Raw genomic sequence first — 24314 nt, 5'->3', positions numbered from 1 at the left:
GGAAATAGGGAGAAGGGCAAGGACCAAGACAGAGAGAAGGCAGACCTGGGCCCATCTGAGAATCACTCACTCACTGAAGATGGAAGGAGACAAAAAAGAGGCAGAGGTCTAACAGGGGACAGGCAGATCGAGATGACAGCTAGAAATGTTAAGACAGGGACTTGGAGGAATCTATAAGCTAGTAATCATTCTGTTTAACATGCTTTATAGAGCATTAGGCACAACACATGCGGTTAGATACAACTTTTGAGGATGTTGAATGAAATTAGGACTTGACATAGTAAAAAAGGAAAGAGAAGATGGAATGAGTAAAACCAAATTCTCATAGCCAGGGACTTTGGTGGAGTGATGGTAAAGAAACTAGGACCTCACAGGTTAAAAACAGTAGTGTGCCTCAACCTGAAATCAGTTTGTGATCCATGTCTTTTATGTAGCCATCAACTTCAAAGTACTATAGCCAGAGTCCTAGGAGGGTTCCAGCCACCTTGACACCCCAAAGCCAGCCTTTCCTTATGTTCTGAGCTTCTCAGGCCAGCTCTGGTTCCAGTCTGCACATCTTGGACCACACCCTCTTCTTGTCGGGAGGTGGGGTGGCTCTCAGCCCTCGGGTCCAGTTGGGGGAGCAGAAGGAGCAGGAGGGCTGGAATCCTCCAACTGCACATCATGCAGGTGCACTGTAGGGGTGGTGGGGTCTTTGCCTACGCCTTGATTTGGGTCAGCCTGGTCAGGGTGGTGCCTGCGCACATGCTTGACCACCTGGAACTTCTGTTTGGCCTTGTAGCTGCAGAGGCGGCAGAAGAAGGGGTGGCGGTCGGTGTGGGTGAGGGCATGGTGGCGCAGGCCAGCAGCCCAGCGGAAAGCACGGTGGCACACGTTGCATACATAGGGCTTGGCCTCGCTGTGCTTGCGGAGGTGGGTGCGCAGCAGGAAGCGTGTCTTGAAGGCCTTGCCGCACTGCTCACACATGAAGGCCCGGGCTTCCTGGTGCCGTGTCTCCTGGTGCACTCGCAGTGCGTCGGCCCGGTTGGTGCGGTACTCACACTCAGGACATTGGTATGGCTTTAGTCCTGTAGGTCATGGCAAAGACAGAGAACAAATCACCACTGAAGGGAGTGGGAGAAGATTCAGTGGACCATAAGAGTCATTATGATCCTAGGACATAGAGAACACAAGCAGCAAGCTAACTAATGATCATATCTTGGAATGTTCCAGTCTTGTCTGATGTTTCTGTGCCCTTCTCCCAACACAGCCAGTCCCTTGTATACAACAGATGCTCGATGAATGCTGATAACTAACTGGACCCCTAAATAGTCACCTGATAGCAATGGATTCTTAAATATGATAGAGTCTCCAAATGGGAGATTCCCACCTCCTTTTAGTCATGAGGTACTCATGGAACTTGGTAGAAGTGAAAAAAGTGGCATTCATAGACATGGAGGGCCTTGGAATGCATGAGACCAATTCCATTACACGGAGAGATCGTATGCAAAAATCACAGGCATACCATCATTAACCCTCTTCTGAGAACTTGAAGTTTGTGGACTCCATACCCAGGAGACAAAAAGGATACATTAACACAGGTGAACCCTCCCACTGCCTCCTCTTTACTCTTGATAGTTCCATCATGTCTACAGGAACCAGGCAGACCTGGTCCTCAATCGTTCATTTTTAAGTTGGGGGGTTCTCAATGAGAGGTGGGTGACCTGGTGCCACAATCACCTGGAAAGTTTTTGCAAAGTACACATGCCCAGGCTCTCAGGTTCACCTTTCTTCTGTTTCTGATACATCTTCAGTTGGTTGGGAAGCTATTCTGGCCATTTGGCCTACTCACTACCCGCAATGTGAAAACTGAATCCGAGTAAGGCCCACACCACCTCTGGGAGGCTGGGTGTACCAGGGAATAGGGGAACCCTTTGGGCCTGTCAAAATCTCGCAGACTCACCTGTATGCTTGGTCATGTGGTACTTGAGCTGGTTGACCCACTTGCACTTGTAGCCACAGTCAGGGCACAGATATTTCCGTTCTTCCTTGTGAATCCGCATGTGGTACTGGAAGAGGGAAAAGCAAAGAATATACCCAGAAAATGTGCATCCTTGGGTACTCGATGGATGTGGAAATAGGGGAAGCAGGCAGAGAAACTGCTGGCAGGTAACCCTGACCCCTGCTCCCATCCTACCCATACTTCCATTACCAATCAGGATCCCTAGTCTGGCCATTTTGACACCAACCTAACCCACTGGGCCTACCCCAGGTCTGCCCTATCTCAACTCTGCCACTTCTTATTTGTGTCTTTGGGCAATCTAACCCCAATTTTCACTTTATTAATCTGTAAAAATGGAAACTAGTAAAAGTAACTATAGCTCTTATTTTTGAAAGGATTCAAATTACAGTGCCCAGCATACAGTAAGCACTCAATAAATGTACACTGTTTTTACAACCCTATGAAGTATTATCCCTATTTTACAGATGAGGAATCTGAGGCTTGAAGAAGTTAAAGAACTTGATGAAGGTCACAGAGCTAATACTCGAGAGAATCAGGCTTAGAGAATCCAGGTAGTTTAACTCCACAGCCTGTATCCCTTCCATTCCTGGCCCCCATGGTCCTTAACCTTACCTTGAGGCGGGAGGGGTCAGCACAGGCATAAGGACAGAGGTGACAGTGGTAGGGCTTTTCCCCTGTGTGGATGCGGCTGTGCCAGGTGATCTTCTGTCGGTTCTTGGTGCTGTAAGCACAATCTGTACACTTGTAGAGCCGGGTGCCCCCATGCCCCTTCACATGGTGATCTAGCACCAGCTGATGGCGGCACACAAAGTCACAAAAAGGGCAGTGCAGAGAGGGCTGGCTGGCATCCCCATCCCCATCAGAGGCTGCTGTTACCGTTGAAGTCTCCTCATGCTGTTCCAAGTAGTGCTTCACTAGGCCCACCCGCTCCCGGGCAGCAAAATCACAGAGCTGGCAGCGGTGGCTAAAATGCTGCTGCCTCCGGTGCTCGTCCAGTGCTGGCCGGTTAGGGAAGGCCTGCTGGCAGGCCCCACACTCGAGCCGTGGGTGCTGTTTACAGGTGTGTCCTCGCAGGCTGGCAGGACTGGGGCACTGCAACCCACAGCGTGAGCAGTGCAGGGGGCCCTCAGTGGCTTCTGCAGGAGAGCCAGGGGCTGGGGCTATAGGCTCAGGATGCCGGCGCAGAGCATGTTGCTTGAGTGCAGTCTCAGAGCTGAACTGGGCCTCACAATGGGGACAGGCAAAAGCTGGGGTGCCCTGGTGGCAGCTGTTGACATGGCGAGTGATATCATGGCGAAGGTAGCCACTATAGTCACAGAGGGGACAGAAGTGGGTGGGTGTTTTGTCATGTACCCTCAGCCGGTGCAAGCGCAGTTTTGAATTAGTACCAAATGTCTGGGGACAGGAGCTACAGGGGATGCGGCCAACACCTGTGTGTCGGGACTGGTGAGCCTCCAACCGGTACCTTCTGGTAGTGGAAAAGTCACAGAAAGGGCACTGATATGGCTTCACTCCTTCATGCTTGAGCCGCTGGTGCTGCTGTAGGCACCTGCTCTGTTTACAGATGAAGCCACAGTCCCCACACTGAAGAGGGGGCCGGGGGCTGCGGGCTGAGGCCACAGTGGGGTGCCTCCGCTTCTGGTGGAGCTTCAGGGCAGCAGCAGCAGGAGCAGTGAATGAGCAGAGGCCACAGTGCAACTCCCTAGACTGCTCAAGGGGGCAGCCCCGGGTCTGGTGAGTCCTCAAAGCCCGCTCCTGCTGGCAGCTAAAAGGACATGTGGGACAGGAGAAGCGAGCCCCTTTCTGCTTTGGAACCAAAGCTGAGTCCCCATCACCAGGGCTGCACTCTGTACTCCCACTGTTTAGGGAAGCAGAGTCCCCATTGCTCAGTGGGGACAAAAGAGGCTGGGTCTGTGAGGCCCCTCGCTTTCCTCCCCCACGACGTCCCCCCCGGCAGCCTTCAGCCACATGAGAGGTAATGGAGGAGAGCCGAGAACAAAGGAACATGCATGAGTTGCAATGAAACTTGCCCTGCTCAAAGTAGAACTTCTCAGGGGGTGAGGAGTTTCCTGCAGGAAGTACTACAGAGCCAGAGAGTGGGGCCAGAGGCTCCTCTATTTCTTCTGGTCCCCCAGGAAGCTCAGAAGGAGCATCTTTTGGGAGCACTAACTCTACTTCTAATGGTGCAGGTGGGGGCCTCCCACCTTCTGCAGCCTCTGAGGCCTGGGTGCCTGAGGGCAGAGGATGCAGAGGAATGAGTGAATCTGGTCGGGCTAAGCCCTTGTTCTTTCTGAGTAGAACAGGGCATTTCTTCAGCAGGTGAGTGCTAAGGCCACGCTGTTGCTTGAAACTCGCCCCACACTCAGGGCATAGCAGGGGTTCTCGGCGGCCCTGGCATCCAGTCCTGGAGTGCAGACTTAGGGCCTTCTCCCGGCGGGCAATAAAAGGGCAGTGCGGGCAGCGGAAGGCCTGCCCCTCTCCTTGTATCACCACCATCTGAACCCGGCCCTCTAGCACCAGCGCCTCTGCCTGTTCTTTATCCTGTCTCCTTAGGGCCTTGAGCAATGACTCTGACTCGGGGAACTGGGGCAAGGGTGCTGTCTCAGTGGGTGGAGTTGCCTTGAAGGTTCCTACCCAGCTGTTAGGGGGTTCCTCTGAGGAGCGGGGATTGTTGGGGGACTCGGGGACTGGTTTTTCCAGAATGGGCTCTTCTTCAGCACCCAAGCCAGAAGTCCCAGCACCTTCAAAGGTAGACATCACTGTCAAAGTTCCATCTGGCCCTTCTAGTCTCAGGGACCCCGAGGGATCCAGGGGCCTGAACTCCTCAGGGGCTGTTTCAGAGATCTCCTCAATGGGTGGCTCAGCCACAGGTTCCAGCTCTACTCCCAGGGCCTCTAGGTGTAATGTGCAGCTGCCCTCATCAGCCTGTGCTGGACAGGGGCTGCCAACCAGGTCATCCCTGTGGGGAACCTTACTGCCATCCTGTCTCCTGGAATTGTTCTCCTCACTGGCCTCTGGCAGAGCCTGGTCCAAACTGGGGTCCACTACAGTCCCAGGGTCATGGTCCTGCTCAGCAGGCTGGGCAGACAGCTGGCTTGAGTTCTCCGGGTCTAGTGGGGGCGTTGGACATTGCCTAGCCCCCTCTGGCTCCTGGCTGGCATAGCGGAGCTGCCAGACCTGGTCCCCGGGCACGTAACCATGGGCCTTGCGCTTGTGGAAGAAGAGGGTGGTGTTGCTGAAGGTGCGGTAGTCACAGAGGGCACAGCGGAACTCACGAAGGCGGGTGTGCTTGCAGTTCTCATGGCTCAGCAGGGCCTGCTTGTGGCGGCTCTGGTAGCTGCAGTAGCGACAGGGGTAGAGTGGGGCTGGCTTGCCAGAGTGGTGCTGGGAAGCCATGTGCTTCTGCAGCTCATATTTGCGCTTGCAAACAAAGGCACACACCTCACACATCAGGGATTTGCCCTGGTGCTTCAGCTTGTGGCTGCTTAGCTGATCAGCCCGGTGGCAGCGATAGGAGCACTGGTTACACTGGTATCTGGCAAGAGGGGACGAGGTGGGTGGAGGGGAGGAGCAAAATCACAATTATAACTCAATCATAATAACTAACAGTCACTAAATACTATGGTCAGGCTCTACACTCAGTATTGTATGTACATCTAATTTACTCTTTTCCTACTACCTTACGATACAGATATCCATTTTACAAGTGAGGAAACTAAGGCATGGAAGTTAATAACTTGCCTGAAGTTACAAAGTGAAGTGCAGAGACAGTCTAGTTTCAGGGCTGCTGTTCTAGCCCCTACTCTATATTTCTCCCTAAAGGAAAGATATCATGAATCAGCAACCCACTGTGAACTTCCAAGGAGATGACATGCCTACAGCCCCACGGAGCAGGTTTCTGTGCCTAGTTCCCATTCTCCCATGGAGGTACGAAAGATAAAGAGAAATCTTCTAGCTAGAGATCAGAGGGGAACTTGCCTGAATTTAGACATGGTCAGGATTGGGGCCACAGTATAGCCTATCTACTTTCCTGAGACTGGACTCTGAGAATTCAAGTGATACTCTAGTATCTAGGCCTATACTCTGGGTCTGTACTCTCTTCCCTGAGCCCCATCTATCACCATGCAGACTGGGCCACAGGCACAGAGGCCAGCCGTAGGCAACGGAGCTGAGATGACAGGAGCAGAGAAGGGCATTGTGAGTCTCCCTGGGGCCAGAAGAACAATGGGGCCATAGACGAATCAAGAGGAGGCTAGCTTAGCATAAGGCTCTTGGGATAGGGATGGGGGCATGCATGTGCTCATACCTGAGGTCTCCTAAGTGTTTTCGCATGTGCACACTGAGGTAGTGCTTCCACTTGGTGACATAGCCACAATCAGTGCACATATAATCCTTGGCATTGGAGTGGGTCAGCATATGCTTCGATAGGTAGCTCACGTCTCGGCATGTAAAGTCACACAGCTCACACTTATGAGGTTTCTCGCCTTATGTAGGGGTGGGTGGTAGGGGTGAGAACAAGAGGGAAGAAAACACAGGTCACACACAGATCCTGTGAGCAGACAGATCATTTCCCTCACCAAGTTTGTCCTGATGCCAGGCAGGAGCAAAACCTTCACGTGCTGATCACAAAAGTCAATGCCCTCTCAGACAACTACTCCTCCACTCCAATACCAATGAAGATGGGAGAAAGTGAAGACTGAACTTTGCAAAAGTCCACTTTAAAGTCCACTCCTGATTTGTTATACAGCTTGTTGGCACTTCTCTGTGTGTAAGAGGAGCAAACCTTAGACAATCCAACGACTCACTTAAGAACTCTGACTCAAGTCTAACACAGTACTAAAGATATTAATAGCAAACATGTATACAGTACTCACTCTGTGCCAGGCACCTTTCTGAGCACATTATAAAAATGCTTCCTCTCACTGAATTCTCACGACAGCCCTATGAGGCAGGTGCTATGATTATCCCATTTTACAGAGGAAGAAGCTGAGGCACAGAGAAATCATAGAGCTATTAAGTGGTGGCTCAAATCCCAGCTTATTATTACATGGCCTTAGGCAGGTTATTTAACCCCTCTAAGTCTCCGTTTCCTTGTCTCCAAAAAAGAGGGCGACAAAAATACTGACCTCACATGGCTGATATGAAGGTTAAAAGATGTTCCAAAGTCCTCAGTGGTGCCCAGTGAGAACTTGAGGGTGAGCTGTCCATGGAGTTGGTCAAGACCTGGCACTAAGAAGCTGGGGGTCATGTCCCTTCAGGACCCTTCCCTCTTATCCCTGCCCACTCACTTAGCCCCTTTCCCTATGGTGAAAGGCAGGCAAGGTGGTGTTCCGGTTCTGGTTCTGATGCTAGCTGTGTGATGCTGAAATAGGCAGTTTAAATTTTCAGCGTTTCTCATTTTTACCTGCCTTCCTTACAAGATTATTATTATGGATTAAACGACATAATATGAAAGAACTTTGTAAACTAAAAGCATTATATAGATGTAAGGTTTTAGGAAAGGCCTCGAAAAAATGCGATTTTTGTGACTAAAGCATTTATAGAAATGAATTGTTCAGTGAGAACAACAATGGCTTTGGCCAAGTTGCTTTAAAACTGTCCTCCCAAACTAGAGTCTCTGATGAGATTTTTTAATGTCTTATCACTCTCGTATGCTTACAGAGATCAGAAATGGGATAATGTTATAGCAGGAAGCCTGACTTCATTGTTACTAGAAGCATCAGTAACACTGGTAACAAATTAAAAGTCAGACTTGAAATATCTGCAACTTCCAGGTCGCCAGACGTGATCCTGTTTCAGTGTCATGGCTGCCAAAGCTATAACGTGTATGAATGGCTCAGTCCCCTCGCCCCGCCTCTCACAGCACATCCCAAAACTTGAATTGCAAAGGAAGGTATCTGTCTTGATCTGGGTTTCTTCCCTTTGAGAAGCTCAGTGTGACTTCCCCAGGCCGGACTAGGAGTGGGAAGAAATGGACAGGAACTTAAGGGTGAGGCACAACAGCACAGTGATTACAGCACAGGCTCTGGATCGGAATGCCTGGATTCACATCCTAGCTTGATCACTTTACTAGCTGAATGAAACTTGGCTTAAGGCTCATAAATTCCAAATACCAGATTTATCTCTAGGGATACTAAGTCAAATGAGACAATGAATGGGCTGCAAAGCCTTCGTGTGTCTGGTACACAATAAAAGCTCACATCTACCCTCATCATCATCACCACCACTATTGTATTATTGTAAGGATAAAAGCCACCTCACCTGTATGCAGCAGCATGTGGCGGATGAGCACTCTCTTGTGGGCAGTGGCAAAGTTGCACTCAGGGCACTGGTGGATCTTCTCATGAGCATGCATCTTGCCCACGTGATCCTGGTAGGCCACTGGGTTGAAGGTGACGAAGGGGCAGAAGGTGCAGCGCAGCTCCTCATTGCCAGGGTGGCCTTGTTTTTTGTGTTTGCGGAACAGGTGTTTGTTGGAGCAGGCGAAGTCACAGTGGGGGCAGTGGAAAGCATAGTGGCTCTTGTGGTGGGCTTCCATGGCTTCGGCTGTGGCAAAGAGCATGGGACATGAGTGATGGCGGCACTCCACAGCCCGTGTCCCATGGGTCTCCTTCAGGTGCTTCACAAAGGCCTTGCGGTTAGGCGCTGCATAGCTGCAGCCCTCCTGAAAGCAGCCAAGGGGCAATGGCTCCGCTGCCGCCGCTGCTGTGTGGCTCTTGAGGTGCTCCTTGAGGGCCTGGCTGAGGCGGAATTCCTCATGGCAGACAGGGCAGGCATAGGTGTCCGAATAGAAGTTGGAAATATCCTCGTGCATGCTGGCCATGTGGCGGTTGAGTGCATTCCTCTCCACGGCACTGTAGTGGCACAGTGGGCAGCGGTGGGCCTTCTGGCCCAGCTCCCGTAACAGATGGGTCTTGAGCTTGCTCTTACTGGTGAAGAACTTCTGGCAGTTGGGGCACTGGAGGCTGGGGTCTGGGAAGTGGAGATGTAGGTGCTCCACCAGATGGGTCCGCTTCTTAAAGCAGCGCTTGCATTCTGGACACATGTGGGTCTTGAAGAGGGACTCGGTGCCAGAAGCCATGTCCCCTGTGAGAAGGAGAGGCAGAGAGGGTTGACAATTGAGATTCTTTGATAGGTCAGGAGCTGGCCAGATTATAGGAGAAACACCATTTTCCCAAACACAAAGTATGTGGCCTTTCCATTTCTCCAGGAAACCTAACAATAGCATCTCAAATGCTGTAGTCTCAAAGAAGAAATGAGATATTCAAGTGTTTAGAGAAACAAAATCACAAAGACTTCTCAGATCTTGCTGTGGCCTGTTTGAATTGCTTTCTCCAAGCAACCCACTATTCTTAAGCCTTGTCTAGAGCTTCTCTAAAGACCAGTTTGGATGGGGCATTCTTGTTCTCCCTGGGTTCATGGTGGCAGGTAGAAGGATCAGCAGAGTTATTTGTAAGGAAAAGAACCCCATAAGGAGTGAACAGAAGAAAAGATAAAGTGCTCCAATTTCCAAACACTGGCTCATCAGTTCAGTCATGGGGAGCCGGTAATAATTAGATCCTTCCTATTGACCTGACAGTAAATATCTCCCTGTGCAATAGGTTTCTTTCTTTTGTTCCTTTCTTTTCTTTTCTTTTTTTGCAATGGGTTTCTAACGTTGTTCTGTTGAGTTGGAAATTGGGAAACAAGGATTCAGGAAAAAAAAAAATCTTAGGGGGATCAATGCCAGACAAGACAGGCCACTGATCATCAATAACCTCTGGTGTCTTTATACTATGGTAATCACTGGTTCTTTCCCTACAAAAGAGCTTTCTGCCTGAGGAAAATAGGCCCAGGAAAGCAAACTCTAATAGTGTCTTTACCCATGTATTGTTTTCCCACTAAACATGTCAAAGTAGACTCTTAAGAATGAAAAGATCTGAACCAAAACTTAGGAAATTAAACCCTACAGCTTTAATGTCAGGTTCTCCACAAGCCATTCCTTCCCACTACTGAGAGGTTCAAGCCTAACCATGTCGTCACCTTCCAACTGCTGAGCCCCATGGCTTTTCTCCAGGGCTTTCTGGGAGTCCTTCAGGATGCTACTCTCCTCCTCTTCCTCTGCGTCTTCCTCTTCAGCTGACTCCTGCCCAGGCAGGGGTGTACCTGCTTCCTCTGAAGGCTCTCTTCCTGGGGGCAGTTTGAGAACTGGAGACACACAAAACTTGATGAAGTCTACAGGAGCCAACGACAGCACTGAATGCTTGTACATCTTCTCTTACTAGCTGGCAGAATCACCCTCCCCCTTTAGCATAAGGGAAGAATCTCGGGTTCTTATAGGAAGACCGGAGCTAAGCTATCAGTAATGCTCCAGCCTAAAGTAAATCACACACCTCAGATAACATTCTCAGACTCCTTGAAGGTAAGAGCATTGAGGTCACTGGAGTAGGGGTAGGGGACAGAGAGGTAGAGAATAGGTGGACTACACTTCCATGGCTCAGGTTCCCAGTGCTAATGGCTGGTGGCTCAGTGCAGGTAAACATACCCTGATCTCTAAACTGTTCTGAGAAACCCAACTCAGCAACTTGGGGTCACACTGTCCCCCTCAAATCCATTCCTTCTCTCCTTCAGTAGAGGCAGCTGCTTCAGTGAAGCATAGACCTGTGAATACTTCCCAGAAAAAAAAGGTCTTCTCTTGGGGAACAGAGCACAAATGAGTCTTAGTAAGCCAAATTCTTTCATCAGAATCTTGGCCTTTCCTGGCCAGATTTCCCTATTTCTTCCTGCTCCTCTACTCAACCCCATGACTTTTTTTTTGAGATCAAGAGGAACAAGAATCACGAAGCACCACCCTCCTTAAAGGTTTCTTTTCAAAATAACTCTAGGTTCTATTACCCAACACCACTTGCTCTAAAATGCAGTCTATGGGCATTCTACCAGTGGCTATAGCCAATGATGGGCATTTTAGCTTTTGCCCCAGAAAGCTCTGAAATGGATCAGAAGAGAATAGTGGTTAAGTAACTTCAAGGCCACAGTACACCTAAAGGCAGATTTTACTCAATGTCATGGACAAGGACTTGCTCTGTATCCCATATATTTTGACTGGTCCAAGGTTTCTAGACACCTTCCCATGTCAGCCAGCAGTTCTGTCCTCCTGAGCCGCTACTCTGAATTCTCTTGTATTCAGGCATATATTCATGGCACTAGAAATAACTGCTTTTCCAGGCAGCATACTGCTGGGCCCCTGGCCTCATACCTGGCAGCAGCTCCTGAACGGCCGACAGTTCTCCCTGTGTCCCGGCCCTATGGCTGCGCCGATGCTGCCGGAAGAGTTTGACGTTGGAGCCAATGAAGCTGCAATGGTTGCAGTGGAAAGGGTAATGGGCCTGCCGGTGCAGCTCCATGCCCTGTTGGCTCCCAAAGAGCAGTGGGCAGCCCCGGAAAGAACAGGGCACAGGAACCACTCTGTGGGTCTGCCTCAGGTGGTGCTGCAGACCCTTACGATCTTCAGCGGAGAAAACACAGCCAGACTCTGGGCAGGAGAAGGTGTCAGGAGTGCCCCGGTGAATCTTGAAGTGGCTCTTCAGGGCCTGGGGTTGGGCAAACTCCTGTCTACACACAGGGCATGGCAGGGAGCTATCTGGTTGGCTCTGGCCCTGCAGAGGGCCGGAGAGAGTGAGGTTGCTGGGAGGCAGCTCTACAGAGCATGGGGGGCTAGAGAGGCCCTGCACAGGCTGTATAAGGGTCTCAGTGCACTGGTGCAGGGCCAGCAGAGTGGGCTCTGCGAAGCTCTGCTCACAGCGCTCACAGAAGTACACCTCCACCACCTTTACCAGGACACCTGCAGGTAGAGGATCGACAGAGAAAGCCACAGAATCAGATGGAACAAGACTCAGAGAAGTTAGTTACTAGCAGAAAACATAGGTGAATATTTTAATATTAATGGAATGGAGATGGACTTTAAGTCTGATTCTGCACCTGGACTATAAACCCCATGAGGGCAGGGACAGTCTACTGTGCACATGTGTTTGGATTCCCAGTATCTAGCACAATACTTGGTACGAAGTAGGTACTTAATAAATATTTGTTAAATCAATATAACAAGTATTAACCAAAATCCAGAAAGCATTAAAAAAAGGCAATATATTTTGCCCCCAAATTAAAAACTTCCCCAAAAAAGAAAATGACAATCTGGGGATAATATCTTGCAATACAGACGACAAAGTGTTACCTTCATATTCTGTAAAGAGATTTTCGTAGGTACAGTAATTCATAAAATGGAGAACATGCTTTTTGAAAGGAATCAAATCTTGTTCATAATAAAAACTACCATTTCTTAAGCAAGCAAGGCAGGACCTTGACAAAGAAAAGTTCAGGAAACACTTCCTTGGTCCTCCAGCTGTCCTTTGAAAAGGACTTGGGATTCTGTGAGGTTAAGGCCACCATGTTTGTTAATGGTGGAGCCATTACTCAAGCCCATTTATTCTGGTGGTCTTTTACTCTTTATAATTTTTGTTTAAATATTCAGTGCAACAATTCAAATCATACAGACATATATAAAAAAAGAATACCCATCCTGCCATACACATGCAGTTTTGTCTAAATCCTTTCAGATTTTCTTGGGTCATTTTTCTGCAATTTGCTAATTTTTTTACACTTGCTATATAGCAAAGATACTTTTATCTATGAGTACAGTTTTTTTTTTTTTTTTTTTTTTTGGGTCCAATTCATAGTACTTCAGACCATGGGTAAATCAAAATGAAATTTTGCCCTTACTGATGAATATTTGGGTTGTTTCCAACCATTACAAAGAAAGCTAGCCTACACATCGTTATCCCCATATCCTTGTATATGTGTGTGAGTCTTTCTACGAAACAGATCCTGACAAGTGGAATTACTGGGTCAAAGTATGCACATTTTAAAATTTGTTATGTAGATAAATTGACCTTATACTCTCCATAAGCTATAAAATAGTGTCTATTTCCCCACTGCCTCATCAACACTAGGTATTATAAAAAAATGTTCGATTTTTGCCAAAACAAAAATAACATCTCATAGTTATTTTTAACTGGAATTTATGTCTTATTGAAATTAAACATCCTTAGTTATTATTTTTATTTCTTCTTTATTGCATTTCATGTAGATTCCCCCCACCCCTTTTAAATACTGTTTCTTTTCCTTTTGTGGAGCTCTTTAAACTTTAAAGATAGTAACTCTTTCTTATACATTGCAAATGTTTTTCCTGGGATTGTTTTTTATTTATTATTTATTTTACCGCATAGAGGTTTAGAAATATTATATGATCAAATTAGCTAATCTTTCCCAATATTCTTTGTACACTGCCAGAGGAAGTTGTAACAACTGTAGCTGGAAGATGGCAGTTAAAAAACAGGGAAGTTACTTAAAAATGAGAAGATGTAGATGTAGGAAGAATAAAGGGGAGAATCTTCTAGCTCTTTCTTCCAGCTCTTAACCACATGCCTTAGATGAGGTAAATATGTTATACGCAAGAAACTAGGGCAGGGAAATACCAGACTGCCTCGGGGAAGCTCTGCCAAACCTAGGGTGGTAGAGGCTAGACCTTTTGCCTAATCCCTGGCTGAGTTCCTGGGTAGGAGGGTCAATATGGGGGAAAAGAATCTCTAAGGACTACTGGAGTAAGGATTGGGCAGAGGTGTCAGAAAGGTTTTCCCTTCTGGAATACTGCCTAGCAGACATAAAGCCCTTGCAGGGATAGACTGCCAAGAGCTTGGTACAAGGTTGTGCACCACCTCGCCAGCCTTCAGTCAACATTTACCAACTGCAAATCAAATTACGTCTCTAAGTATAAAAATAGGATGCTACCTTGTGTTCTCATCATATTTATATAGAAGGATCAGAAATAGCACAGGCAAAATCTTGGGGCTGTTTGTCCACTGTCTGCTAACAACCATGTTTGTACCTGGGGTCTCTCCAGGAGCACCTGGGGACAGGTTTCCAGCTACTGCTTCTACAATGATTTCCATGTTCCCTGTGTCCTCTTCAGTTGCTGTGGCCTCTACCAGCAGGCAGCCTGGGTCAGCAGGCAAAGATGAAGGGTTCCCGGAAGGACAGGGGCTCTGGATGGGCTCCAGGATTCCAGGGTTAGAGAGAGGTGGGGGGATCAGCAATAGCTCAGGACACAGTCCATCCATCTCCCCAGTGCTGTTGGCAGGCTGGGAGTCCAACACAGAATCTGTCATCACCACCAACTTGTGTGCTGTGGTCTCTGAAGTGCTGATAAACCAACCAGAAGAGAAACCAAACAAAATATAGTTAGATCTCTCACTTTCTTCCCAATTGCTGTGGGTGAACAGACTTGTGCCTGCCCACTTAGCATTTCCTTGTATGGCAGCATGGCATGTCTAGTCAACCTAGAAGTTTTCTTTTTATGACAATGTCTAGAACAAAAAAGTATAAAAATTATAATAGGGATCAATTATTAGGAGAGAGCCAACAAGTTTTGGCCAGTATATTAAAGACTACAGATTATGTCTTTTTGGAGCTAAGGGACTTTGGTCAAATCATTAAGCAATCTGGGTCTGTTTTCTTATCTGCAACAAAATTGGGTGGGGCCAAGTGATCCCAGAGCTTTCTTCTCCTCTTAACATTTTTTTATCTTACTATTCCTTAGCATGGGTATAAGACCCTTCCTTCATGATCTGGTCCCTGCTGACCTCTCCAGATTCATCTTCCACTTCTGCCCTCAACAGATCTCTGAACCAGTCATTCCCCAAACTCGCTATATTCTCTTTTGTTGCTATACTTGCACACATGCATATCTGTCTCTGTCTCTCAACTTGATGGGCTTTCCCCCCTTCTTCATCTTTCTTGTCTGGCTAACCAACTCCTAACTATCCTTTCAGAATCTGTACACATGTCACTTCCACTATGAAAGCTTCCTGACAGATTAAGGCAGAAAGAAGGCCTGGGGTATGAATGAGACCTGGCCTGTGGACCAAGGCACCCGGTTTCCACCTGTCTGTGGGCTGACTCACCGCATGGATTTGGACAGTCACCTCGCTTCTCTGGACCTCAGTTTTCTTATCTGTAAAGTGGAGGCGATGACAGCGTCCACATCATTGAGCGGGAGCGGGAATCATAAGAGCCGACGAATGGGAAAGCCGATTATAACCTGCAAGGCTTGAGATGGAGCATCGTCATGATTACGGTCCTGAGGAAAGGCAGCGGACAACCGGGCGGGGTCCAGGGCAATGACGCGACTGAGGCACCGCGGCGGCCGAGGTGATGCACCGGGGCTCCGCTCTAGGCGTGCTCCCTTCAGCACCTTCCCCCCGAAGGTTCCCACTTCCCAGGCCCGCCTTCATCCTGGGGCTAGAGAAACTTTTGCCTCCAGCCCGCTCCACCTGCACTCACTACTAGTCAGCCCAGCAGCCGCTCACTCACCTCCCGGCCCAGGACCAGCGGGAGCCGCATCTCTATGGTCTACATAAGCCGGAGCGGCCTCCCAGGACGCCCTTTATGCGACCGCCTCCGGCCCAGCGGCCTCTATGGCATCGGGCATTTGGAGGCTGCTCTCTCTTCCTCAAGCGGAGCACTCTATGGTTTTCTCTATCGTTTCTCCTCCTCACCTCCCCTCGCTGTGAAGCCTGAGAAGTACCATCGAGAGTTGTGGAGCAGAGTGGCCGGGCCTCTGTGGTGGGCGTGGCGGGAAGTAGATGAAAGAACTCGGTGGCGGGGCCGAGCGGCGCTTCCCTCGAGTGCAGAGGGGTGAAACCATTGAGAGGGAGGGCCAGAGAGTCATGGCGGTAAGGGGCGGTGTGACCGATTACTTCAAACCATGTTGCTAGAGGCGCGAGCTGGGGCGTAGAGGAGGTTCGCAGGGGGCTTCTGGGCGTCCGACAGGGACCCGGAGCGGATAGGGCTTTGGCTGTGGCCTTCCATGCATAGGCATTTTAGAATTTTGGGTCCAACTCTGAGCCTCAGTCGAGGTCACTGCTGTCATTTCACCACCTCGCGTGCCAGGCTCAGAGCAAAGTGGTAGAGAGCCAGGAAGGGTACTAGAAACGATTTGGCTTTCTACCCCTCAGGATCTTACGGTCTAGAATTAGACCCGTTTTATTGCAGAGACTTCTGGAAAATCTCCATGAAGAAAGCAGCAGATGGGCAGTACTTCAGTTGGAGAAAATAAATTAGAATGGGCTTCCGAGTCGAGAGAACTGCTTGGGCCAGGAGGTGGGAGGTGGTTTGCATATTTGTTCAACAGGGAGTTAGTTCTAGGAACTAAGCCATGAAAGGTAGATGGGCGCCCTGTTATAGAGGGCTTTGAGTGCCAGGCAGAGGAGTTTTTACCTAATTCAGTGGTCTTTTGTGAGATGTTGGAGTAGGGATAGTAATAGGATTGAAGCCATCTTTATGAAGAAGTACCTGGACCCCAGTATAACAGTTTGGTGAAGCTGGAGGTGGGGATCCATTAAGATGTCGTTTCAAGAAAGAGCTAAAATTAATTCTAAAGAGACAAGCCCGTTACATTGTTCTCTCGGGATTAAGCAATCTCCAGACATAGTCCTCTGGCAGAAAACAGGTATGAACAGGATAATGAAGGGCAAAATGGGACTAGGGTCTAGGAGTCTCAGCCCTTACATTCCAACACCATGGCCACCCCACAAAGGGAGGACATTGAAGCACCCAGTAGCTGACCTGTCTTTCCTGCTCCCAGCTTCTGAGGAGGGAAGGCTTGGGGAAGGGAGGGGCTTTGGAATCTAATTGCTAAACTAATCTTGTGCTTTGTCCCATCTCTACTGCTCCCTATCCCCAGGTTTTGAAAATGCCTCAGGGCCTGTAAGGTTCGGTGTTTCCCTTTCAAGATGCCCCTCTCAGACTTTATTCTGACCCTGAAGGACAATCCCTACTTTGGGGCTGGATTTGGGCTCGTGGGTGTGGGTACAGCCCTGGCCCTGGCCCGGAAGGGTGCCCAGCTGGGCCTGGTGGCATTCCGGCGTCATTACATGATCACACTGGAAGTCCCTGCTAGAGACAGGAGCTATGCCTGGTTGCTTAGCTGGCTCACCCGTCACAGTACCCGTACTCAGCACCTCAGTGTCGAGACCTCGTACCTTCAGCATGAGAGTGGCCGCATCTCCACTAAGTTTGAATTTGTCCCCAGCCCTGGAAACCACTTTATCTGGTAAGGTTGGGAGCCAGGGAGGGCTGTGAGAGTAGAAAAAGAGAATGAGGGGAGCTGGGCGTGACTCATTCTTTCACCCCATTTTGACCATTCTTATTCAGGTATCAGGGGAAATGGATCCGAGTGGAACGAAGCCGAGAGATGCAGATGATAGACCTGCAAACGGGGACTCCATGGGAATCTGTCACCTTTACAGCTTTGGGCACTGACCGCAAGGTTTTCTTCAACATCCTGGAGGAAGGTGTGGGATGATGGCCTAGGCAAGCACTATGGCGGTTTGTAGGAATGGGGGCATTTGACATCAGAAGAAGAGAAGCTTGGAGGATCTGAGCCCCTGGGAGCAAGGGCTGAGGGAAGCTATTCTGGCACAGCTCTGCCTTAGTGGCACGACAGAGAGGAATGTTGGCTTTGTCTCATCTTTTCTCTCCCAGCTCGAGAGCTAGCCTTGCAGCAGGAGGAAGGGAAGACAGTTATGTACACAGCCATGGGCTCTGAATGGCGCCCCTTTGGCTATCCACGCCGGCGGCGGCCACTGAATTCTGTGGTTCTAGAACAGGGTCTGGCCGACCGAATTGTCAGAGACATACGGGAATTCATCGATAACCCCAAGTGGTACACTGACAGAGGTGAGATGCAGCTGGAGTCTTGGCCAGGCTGTTTTGGGTGTGGTGTTAGAATATGAGGAAATCAGGTCAGTCTCTGTGGCCAGATGGAGTGAATAAAGTTCTAGCTCAGTTCCCAGAGATAAAAGGGAAAGTTGCCTATAGGGATGATTTCTTCCAATACCGAGGTCCACAGGTCTTCAGGGAGTAGGGTTAGGAATGAATGTGGACATTTGGGGCAGATTGATTGATTTTAGGTCTTGATTATCCTGGCTGTATTCCTAGGCATTCCCTACAGACGTGGCTACCTGCTTTATGGGCCCCCTGGTTGCGGAAAGAGCAGTTTTATGTGAGTAGTCAACATTTCTCTTAACTCTCAAACTGAAGAAAAACTGGGTCGTTAAGATTGGAAAGAGAAATAAATGTGGGGAACAGTGCCAGGATAAACATGAGACCTGTGGAACATTAGGGTGGAGTAGGGGAAGGGGTAGGCCAGAGACATACCTAGTACAGTGAGGAACGAGCAGCTGGGCCCAATTTCCCACTGCTAAGAGATTCCCATGTTGCCAACCACCTGTTCTCCCATCCTCCATAGCACAGCCTTGGCTGGGGAACTGGAGCACAGCATCTGCCTGCTGAGTCTCACAGACTCCAGCCTCTCTGATGACCGGCTCAACCACCTGCTGAGTGTGGCCCCGCAACAAAGCCTGGTGCTCCTGGAGGACGTGGATGCTGCCTTTCTCAGTCGAGACCTGGCTGCGGAGAGTAAGTGAGGGGAGTTGAGGGATGTTTCTAAATGAGAGATGGTTGAAGAAAGTAGAAATCTAGAGGATGCTTGGCTTAGCAACAAGAGCCCACGAGAGGCACAGATAAGTAGGAGAATGTAGAGGGACAGAAGGGGCTAATTTTAAGTAGGGCTATGACCAGCCACCCATGCTTCTTTTTCTTTGCCTTCTAGATCCAGTCAAGTATCAGGGTCTAGGTCGTCTCACCTTCAGTGGACTGCTCAATGCCTTGGATGGTGTGGCTTCCACTGAGGCCCGCATTGTGTTCATGACCACCAACCATGTTGACAGGTAGGAAGCAGTGAAGTACTACTCTGAGATTGTGAGGCCAGATTCCACCACCTCAGTGCCTTGGGAGGATCAGGAGGGTCAGAGGGGACCATTATTTTAGGTACCAGTGATACTACTGCCCATGACTTTTTGCTGCCTTGGCCTCTTAGACTGGACCCTGCCCTGATACGCCCTGGGCGAGTAGACCTGAAGGAGTATGTGGGCTACTGCTCACACTGGCAGCTGACCCAGATGTTCCAGAGATTCTATCCAGGGCAAGCACCTGCCTTGGCGGAGGCCTTTGCAAAACGTGTCCTTCAAGTTACAACTCAGATCAGTCCTGCCCAGGTGCAGGGCTACTTCATGCTGTATAAAAATGACCCTGAAGGAGCAATTCACAATGCTGAGTCCCTGAAGAGGTGACAACTAGGCTGTGCAAAGCTCTCCTCCTCTAGGAGAATCAATAAACACCTGCCACACTACTCTGGTCTCTGACCTCCCTTCCTCCCGCTCTGTATTGGTACTTGCCTAAAAACCATGGATTGCAATCACAGGTGCCTACAGGGGCCATCAAGTGTGAACATATACAAGTGCTAGCAGTATAGCCTAAGACAAAGGGGAAAGAGGAGACACTGTAGTAAACAGAAAAGTATAATCTTCCACCTAAAGAATCCCTTCCAAATTGTGTGTGTGTATGATGTAGGTATATATAATGTTGTATATAGTGGGTTACCAAGCAAGGTGTTTCCTGCATATTGGTATAGACTAGTTTTCCCTGAAACCCGCTAAAGTAGCTAAGATGTCAGATCCCTCTTGACCCAGACCCTGATCTTGTGGGAGAACAGACTTCAGGGAAAATCTGGGGCTCCTCTGTCACACTCCAGCCTTGCTAGGAATTTAGAAAGACAGCATACTTCACAGGCTAGGCACTACTGAGCAAAGAAGCCAACCGAGGCCAAATCTCTTTATTTCCCCTCCTCCCACCCCCATTTCCCTCTCCCCCGACAGTACTGCTAGGAACCATCCTCAGATTCCAGGCTCAAGGTCTCCCTTCGAGTACCAGGCCGGTAGGCTCCCCGACCCCGAGGCAGGCGAGGGTAGGAAGAACCCGGTGTCCGACCCTTGGAGCGCTCCCAGCGAGCATAGTCCCGAGTCCTGCGGGGTGGGGGACCGTGCCAGTTGCCAGGCCCCTTTTCCTGGGAAGGACCTTCAACTCCTTGGTTATGGGGTTCTGGCTTTATGTCCATGGGCTCCTTGAGGGGCCCCTCAGGAGGTGGCAGTTCCTGGGTATCATTGGTACCTTTGGAGACATTGTACTCCCCTCCCTTTAGGTGCTTCCGTTCAGGCTGTCTCCAGGGGCCTCGATTGGCCCGGGGGGGATCTAGCATAGCTTTCTGGGTCTCGCCCAACTTCTGCTGATTTGCCTCAGCCCTTGGAATCTTCTCGCAAGTGTACTGGGAGGCCACAGGCAGAGGAGCTGACAGGGTGGGTTGGGCAGTTGATGAAGTAGATAGTTCTGTGGCAAGGGCGCTGGGTGGCTGGGCTCCTCTGGAGGCATCTGCAGCTGAATCTGGTTCCAAAGGGGCAGGAGGCTAGAAAGAAGTGAGATGCAGTGAAGGAGATGCAGCGTCAAAGCAGTTAACTACAGGTCTCTTGCCCACTAAATGAGCCAACTACCATCAGTCTAAAACTTCCCTGGGTAGAACAGAGCTCACCCTATGGCCATGGCAGAGGGGTGTTGGTAGGAAGGTTGGTGTCATTAGGGGAGGTGTGGGAAATCCTTTCCTCACCTGCTGGAGACTGATGAAGTACCGGTTACGCTCAGCCTCAAGGTCAATGATGCCCCCCCTCTCCTGCTGCCTCTGGTAGAGCCGCTTGCGCTCTTCTTGCTGGCGCAAGCTCTCCTCATTGGGCTGGTACAGCTCCTGAAAGGAAGGGCACAGATTGGCAGGGGGAACGAACAAACAGAAGGCGGTAGACTTGAGCCCCTACTCTTCCAGGACTGCTTCAGGAGGTCTGCACAAGGTCCTTGGTTTTATCCCTCAGATTTGGGCTCCCGAGTGAAGCCTTGGGCTCCCAATGGGAGCTGTGGCTTTGCAGAGAGGTCCAAGGCAGGTCGAGCCCAATTCCAGAGATCCCACTTGAGGTAAACAAGATGCCATTTCTCCCTCCTTGGAAAATGCCATTATTTCTGGTTCAGATTAGAAGGGAGTTCTCTTACCATGGGCTGTTGGGGTTCAGGAGCTGCTTTCAGTGAGGCAAGATCATACACAAGGGGCTCTCTGCACACCGGACACTGCACACCGACTGCCTTCTAAAGAGGAGAAATCACATCCCTGCTTCATAGCCCAGGGGGATCCCCAGCTGCCCAACCCAGTCAGCAAGCCTAATCTATAGAGGGCTGGGACAGAAGGGCACAGGCATACCTGTTCGGAAGTGAGGTGGGGCAGAGCAAGGGTTGCCTAGCTAGAGGCCTGGAACCCTCTGAAACTACATGCAGTATGATTACAAGTATATAAAGATGCTCTTTTTCTAAAGAGGTGAGCATTCATTAATCTCAAAGGGATCTATGACCCTTAAAAAGTTAAGAGCCACTGGACTGGAAGAAGAGAAAAGGCTGGAGAGTCAGTGGTGCCAAATGGGAGCAGGGACTGGTGGGTCAACCTGTTTGGTTGTGGCATGCTGCCGTTCCTGTTCCTGCTCCTGTCCTTGAACCTGCAGCTCGTGCTCCATGTGCTGGATGTACCGAGCAAGGCAGTGGCAATGGAAGTAGTGGTAACAGGGTGTTTTCGTAAAGGCCTCATTTTCCTGGAGGGAGGATGGATGTAGGGCATGATGTCGAGCTCTTTCACAAGCCCTCCACTGCCCATCCCAAGCAGAACCCAGGTCCCAAGAGAGAGACCCACCTGGAAATCATAGAGGCAGATGACACACTGGCCATGGGGGATATTGTTATCTGTGAGAATTTCCTTTCCTTTCTGAGAGGAGAGAAGACACTGTTCAAACAGGGAGGCAGCGGCAAGAACTGAATACTACTCCCAGGAGTGACTGGCTGGATGATCATCAACCAAGCCAGTCTGTTACCTCGTGTCCATGCTTTTCTGTCTTGGTGATGCTCCCTCTGCTTGGAATCAACCTTGCTCTAAGTCCCCGCCCCTCCTTCCAAGTCAGCCTGGCTTCAAAATCCAATTTAATAATTTCCCCACTCATTTAGTCACCTTTAATAGCTCTTGGAAATGAAAACAATACAGAGAGAAAAGTAATGTTCAATTAAAACACACTTTCTAAAAAAAATTTAAAAAAAAATACATCTTCTGGAAGGCCTTTCTTTCTTGGTTGACTCCCTTCGAGCATCACTGAGTTGTTCTGGAGTAGGCTTTCAGAAAAAAGTCAAGGCATGGACAACCCAAAAGAGCAGAGAATTCAAAAGGCATCGAGTTGAGCTGTGAAATATGCATTTGCACTGTGATTTGAATAGCTAATGTTCTGGAATTCCCCAAAGTTCAAAGCTGCATTGTGGAGGCCTGACTCAAGAGTGATACAGTGGTCTGTCTATGCCCAGTCTCTGCCACCAGGCCACTCACTTTCATTCTTTTCTAAACATTCTTAAAAATGCAAAGTAGAGGAAAATAAGACTACTTGTGTTTTTAATCTCAAATAGCAAGTGTTATATGTGTATTAGACTGTAGCTCTAGGTGTTGCTTCATCTGGGTTGTTTCCTTCAGTAGGATAGAAACTGAGTAAAAGAACCATGAGTTTTTCTAGTCAGCTCTAATGGCAGACTAGCTTTCAGGTGTTCATCTATGGCAAAGACCCTCCAGGCAGGGTTCCATCTCTTGCTTCTTTCAGTTCCCAATGCCAAGAGAACAAAAAATGCACGGAAACGGAAGAAAAATGTAAGTTAAAGGGGAAAAGTAGGTTTCTGTCGAGATGCTGGAATAGGAAACTTGGGAAAGCTACACATCTGTCTTTTGGGGAGATTTTTTGAAACACAAGAGTTTCATCTTTCTGGATTGATTGAGACCTTACCTAAACAAGAACTAAATGAATAAATCCAGGTATATTCAAAATTCTAGGTCGATGGCTTCCCCTGAGAGAAACTGCTCTAGCTTGAAGGGAAGGACATCTCCCCAGGCTAGGACACCTCCTACCTCAATGAGTTCATAGAGCATGGCAGCGCCCAGCCCAGCCTTGGCCACTTGGCTCAGCGCCTGTGAGATCCTAGAGGAAGAAAGTAAAGCAAACGTTAGGCTCGCTCCCTTCCCTCGCCAGACTGAGCTGTATTCTGAGTTCTCCCTGCTCTGACCAGCCCACTTACTTGTGGATCTGTTCATCTGAGAGTCCTCGGGGGTTACGGATAGAGATCTGTGGCACCTCATGGGGATACTAGTAGAAAACCACAAGTTACTGCTAAAGCACTTCATCCCAGGGCCTGTCCCCTTTCCCCTTTGCTGCCATGAGCTAGGGACCTCACCTGTGCTGGGACCTGAAGCACCAGAGTGAAGCAGACATACTGTGAATCCTGGTCTTCTGCTGTGGCAGGATGCAAGGTGATGTAGACCTCCCATGGTGAAGATCTGCAGGTAGATGAAGTGGAGACCTGGGATGTGACTGGGCAGGGGCTTGAGGGCTAGGCAGGATGGGGGTGAGACAGCAAAGCAGGCAGAGGATGTGAGCACTGGAGTCACTTTTGGAGGGTGAGGATTAAAGGAACAGTCTTTGTGTACATTATCTCCGAAACAAGGCACACAGATTCTGCATGGAATCTTATTACTAAGGGGACTCCTGCCCACCTTTAGTTGAATACATACCTGCCATTTCCTTTGACCACCTGTAGTTCATCCAGATAGATAGATTCTAACACCTCGACTTCAGAGGGAAGGACCCTAGAGAGACAGGGGAGATTGACTCACCATTACGCTCTCCCTGTTAAAGCCTACTAAGGCCAATGAAGGCTAGCTTTGTAGAAAAGCAGCATCCTGCCTGACTGCATTCTCTTGCTAACCTTCATAAAAATGGGGGAAATATGTTTCAAGTTGTCAAATGGCCAGGTAGGAATCATGGAAATCAGAGTTTTAGAGATCACTTCTGCCAACAGATGAGGAAACAGATTCCCAGAAGGTGGAATAACTAGCCCAAATCTCAAGGCTTAACAGAAGCAGAACTTGGACCAGAGCCTGGTTTCCTGATTCCTTCCTTTGAGTTTCGCTGCACTGTTGGTTGTTCTTTAGAGATCATCTCTCTGATCCGCAAATATGACACCCACTGATTAACTTTAAGGTTACCAGTACCACTCCTGGCTTTCCCTACACCACGGCTTATGTGGATCCGTGACTACACACTGCCAATACCAGTCACCCTAAACTTCTCAAAGGAGATACCAGCCTGCACAGAACAGATCACGGTGGTATAAAAGCTGTGTTGAAGTGGAAGAGCCATCAGCCCTGGAGTCAGTATTAGGTACCAATTGCTTACCAGCCATGTGATCTGAGTAGTTATTTATCTCTATA

At 49.2% G+C, this 24314-nt stretch overlaps 3 protein-coding genes across 11 annotated transcripts in view; 1 reads left to right on the top strand and 2 right to left on the bottom strand.

The window, feature by feature from the left end:
- Nucleotides 1-188: 188 nt before the first annotated feature.
- Nucleotides 189-15558, bottom strand: ZNF142 (zinc finger protein 142). 7 transcript variants are annotated; one of them, XM_023529762.1, is made up of 11 exons: nt 15407-15558; nt 14998-15142; nt 13923-14236; nt 11238-11822; nt 10025-10189; nt 8264-9088; nt 6309-6486; nt 5744-5818; nt 2615-5537; nt 1943-2048; nt 189-1067 (listed from the first exon to the last, which is right to left on the bottom strand). In XM_023529762.1, the coding sequence occupies exons 2-11, from the start codon at nt 15000-15002 to the stop codon at nt 598-600; spliced, it is 5646 nt and encodes a 1881-aa protein (XP_023385530.1). In that variant the 5' UTR covers nt 15003-15142; nt 15407-15558; the 3' UTR covers nt 189-597. The 7 variants fall into 7 exon arrangements, with proteins under 7 accessions (XP_023385530.1, XP_023385531.1, XP_011356895.1 ...); XM_023529763.1 differs by having other exon boundaries at nt 14998-15173; nt 15407-15547; XM_011358593.2 differs by lacking the exon at nt 5744-5818.
- A 77-nt stretch (nt 15559-15635) lies between these two features.
- LOC105291060 (mitochondrial chaperone BCS1) lies at nt 15636-19286 on the top strand. 2 transcript variants are annotated; one of them, XM_011358595.2, is made up of 8 exons: nt 15636-15768; nt 16779-17147; nt 17249-17388; nt 17579-17773; nt 18035-18098; nt 18345-18514; nt 18708-18825; nt 18975-19286. In XM_011358595.2, the coding sequence occupies exons 2-8, from the start codon at nt 16828-16830 to the stop codon at nt 19225-19227; spliced, it is 1260 nt and encodes a 419-aa protein (XP_011356897.1). In that variant the 5' UTR covers nt 15636-15768; nt 16779-16827; the 3' UTR covers nt 19228-19286. The 2 variants fall into 2 exon arrangements, with proteins under 2 accessions (XP_011356897.1, XP_023385543.1); XM_023529775.1 differs by lacking the exon at nt 15636-15768 and adding an exon at nt 15828-16544.
- A 448-nt stretch (nt 19287-19734) lies between these two features.
- Nucleotides 19735-24314, bottom strand: part of RNF25 (ring finger protein 25) — a 6381-nt gene continuing 1801 nt past the window's right edge. Inside the window, exons 2-10 of one of the 2 annotated variants that reach the window (XM_011358590.2) lie at nt 23616-23690; nt 23279-23381; nt 23123-23190; nt 22956-23025; nt 21711-21782; nt 21469-21612; nt 21026-21118; nt 20595-20729; nt 19735-20396 (exon numbers count right to left, since the gene is read on the bottom strand). In XM_011358590.2, the coding sequence (XP_011356892.1) occupies nt 19818-20396; nt 20595-20729; nt 21026-21118; nt 21469-21612; nt 21711-21782; nt 22956-23025; nt 23123-23190; nt 23279-23381; nt 23616-23690 (1339 nt within the window). In that variant the 3' untranslated portion in view covers nt 19735-19817. The remainder of the gene's footprint in view (nt 20397-20594; nt 20730-21025; nt 21119-21468; nt 21613-21710; nt 21783-22955; nt 23026-23122; nt 23191-23278; nt 23382-23615; nt 23691-24314) is intronic. The other variant, XM_011358591.2, reaches the window with a different exon arrangement.

This window comes from Pteropus vampyrus, unplaced genomic scaffold (assembly GCF_000151845.1).
Source record: "Pteropus vampyrus isolate Shadow unplaced genomic scaffold, Pvam_2.0 Scaffold42, whole genome shotgun sequence".
Taxonomy (NCBI): Eukaryota; Metazoa; Chordata; class Mammalia; order Chiroptera; family Pteropodidae; genus Pteropus; species Pteropus vampyrus.
Note: the sequence above shows the minus strand (reverse complement) of the source record. Positions and strands in the feature narration are given on the sequence as shown.

Bases quoted from the DNA above. Each gene is read 5' to 3' on its own strand.
- ZNF142 (XM_023529762.1), bottom strand. The intron at 10,190-11,237 runs GTATGAGGCCAG...GTGTGTCTCCAG, and splicing joins CGTTCAGGAGCTGCTGCCAG to TTCTCAAACTGCCCCCAGGA. The intron at 5,819-6,308 runs GTATGAGCACAT...TCTTTCCTTTAG, and splicing joins AAACACTTAGGAGACCTCAG to GGAGAAATATAGAGTAGGGG.
- LOC105291060 (XM_011358595.2), top strand. From the start codon at position 16,828: ATGCCCCTCTCAGACTTTATTCTGACCCTGAAGGACAATCCCTACTTT. The intron at 17,774-18,034 runs GTGAGATGCAGC...CTGTATTCCTAG, and splicing joins CAAGTGGTACACTGACAGAG to GCATTCCCTACAGACGTGGC. The intron at 18,515-18,707 runs GTAAGTGAGGGG...TTTGCCTTCTAG, and splicing joins TCGAGACCTGGCTGCGGAGA to ATCCAGTCAAGTATCAGGGT.